This window comes from Antrostomus carolinensis, unplaced genomic scaffold (assembly GCF_000700745.2).
Source record: "Antrostomus carolinensis isolate BGI_N321 unplaced genomic scaffold, ASM70074v2 scaffold38055, whole genome shotgun sequence".
Lineage (NCBI taxonomy): Eukaryota > Metazoa > Chordata > Aves > Caprimulgiformes > Caprimulgidae > Antrostomus > Antrostomus carolinensis.
Genome location: NW_010315042.1, coordinates 1,786 through 3,223, shown reverse-complemented (window position 1 = coordinate 3,223; position 1,438 = coordinate 1,786). Strand labels below are relative to the sequence as shown.

Genomic DNA, 1,438 nt, shown 5'->3' with positions numbered 1-1,438 from the left:
GGATGCTCAGCAGCCTTGGGCAGCCTGCCCCCTCCTGAGGGGCTGCAGAAGGTGACACCAAAAGGGGAGGTGGGTCACTGGGGCAGGGACTGACCTTACTGACCAGGGCTTCTCCTTCCCCTCCTAGAACACCAAGTCTGTGAAAATCTTAATGGACAGGTAAGCGTGGCAGAGCGGACGTGTCTGGGGGGGAAGTGGGGGCTGTCGCAGGGGCGGCAGCAGCACAATGTCGGGAGGAGGAGCAGGGCCAGGTGTGCTGCAGGAGCTGGGGGAGGCGTGCTCCATGCCTCAGTTTCCCTCTGTGTCTGGGAGGATGAAAAATCCCCTCCTGGGGGCGTTGAATGAAGTCCTCCCCTTGTCCAGGGGAAATGGTGTGTGTGTGGGGGGTGGGGAGAGCAGAGCTGGGACCTGGCACCCCAGCCAGGATGGGAGCAGCTGGGTTGGGGCACAGGGCTCAGTCCAGCTCTGCTCTCCTTCTCCTCTCTCCAGGACCCAGGGTTAAAGCCAGCCCTCGCAGAGCCAGGGCAAGCTGGGCTGGTTCCCCAGGTCGTCCCCCCAGGACGTTCCCAGCAAGGCTGGATAGGGAAGGTCCTGCTGGGAAGGGCCTGGCCTATTGGAGAGGTCTGGCTCCCCACTGCCCTCGGTGCTGCCTCCCTGGGGAAGGGGTTCAGCCCTGAGAGGGTGCTGGGGAAAGAGCTTAGGGGCTTCCTGACCCTCCCCTGAGTGTGCTTTGTCCCTCACACCTCTCCTCTCTGCCCACGGTCCCCAACAGGACCCAGAACTGTACAGGTGGCAGCCTGCCCCCACCCAAAATCGGCCACCTCAACTCCAAGCTCTTCCTGAATGAGATCGCCAAGAAGGAGAAGCAGCTCAGGAAGTTGCTGGAAGGTGGGTGAAGCCTGAGGGGTGCTGGGGGGTGGGGACCAGGACCTCGCTACCTCCTGTATCCATAGCTGGGTGTCCTGCAGATCCCAGTACAAGGGGGTGGAGAGAGCTCTTGAGGTGCAGGGACCCCTGGGAACCCCTCGGTGGTCAGCAGGAGCATGGGGGGAGATGCTGCGAAGCCAGCTCCTGGCTCTCCCCAGGGCGTTTCCCTTGGCTTGTGAAGTGGCTGTTTTGGGGTGACACTGCAGTGGGGCTGGCCATCGGCAGGAGAAGTCAGTGGAAACACGGGAGTCAGCACAGGGACAGCCAGGGACCAGAGTGATCCCACAGCCCCCAGCCTGTGCCTGGGAGCAGACCATGCCCTGTGGAAGCTTCCGAGTCCTCTCTCCTTGGGGGATTTGGGTTTGTCACCCAGGCTGTCCTGCTCTCATCCTGTGACAGACCATGGTCGCGAGCTGTCCATGTGTTTGCAGAGCAGGGCTTGGGGCCACTCCAAACCCACCTGCAAGGTCCCAAAACAGCACCTGCAAATTCACCTGCCTATGGCTGCGTG

At 62.2% G+C, this 1,438-nt stretch overlaps 1 protein-coding gene across 1 annotated transcript in view; it reads left to right on the top strand.

The window, feature by feature from the left end:
• The window catches only part of LOC104524838 (E3 ubiquitin-protein ligase TRIM8), a 27,842-nt gene that overhangs the window by 25,656 nt on the left and 748 nt on the right, over nt 1–1,438 (top strand). The window contains 2 exon segments of the mRNA XM_029084922.1: nt 128–159; nt 773–888. Coding sequence (XP_028940755.1) covers nt 128–159; nt 773–888 — 148 coding nt within the window.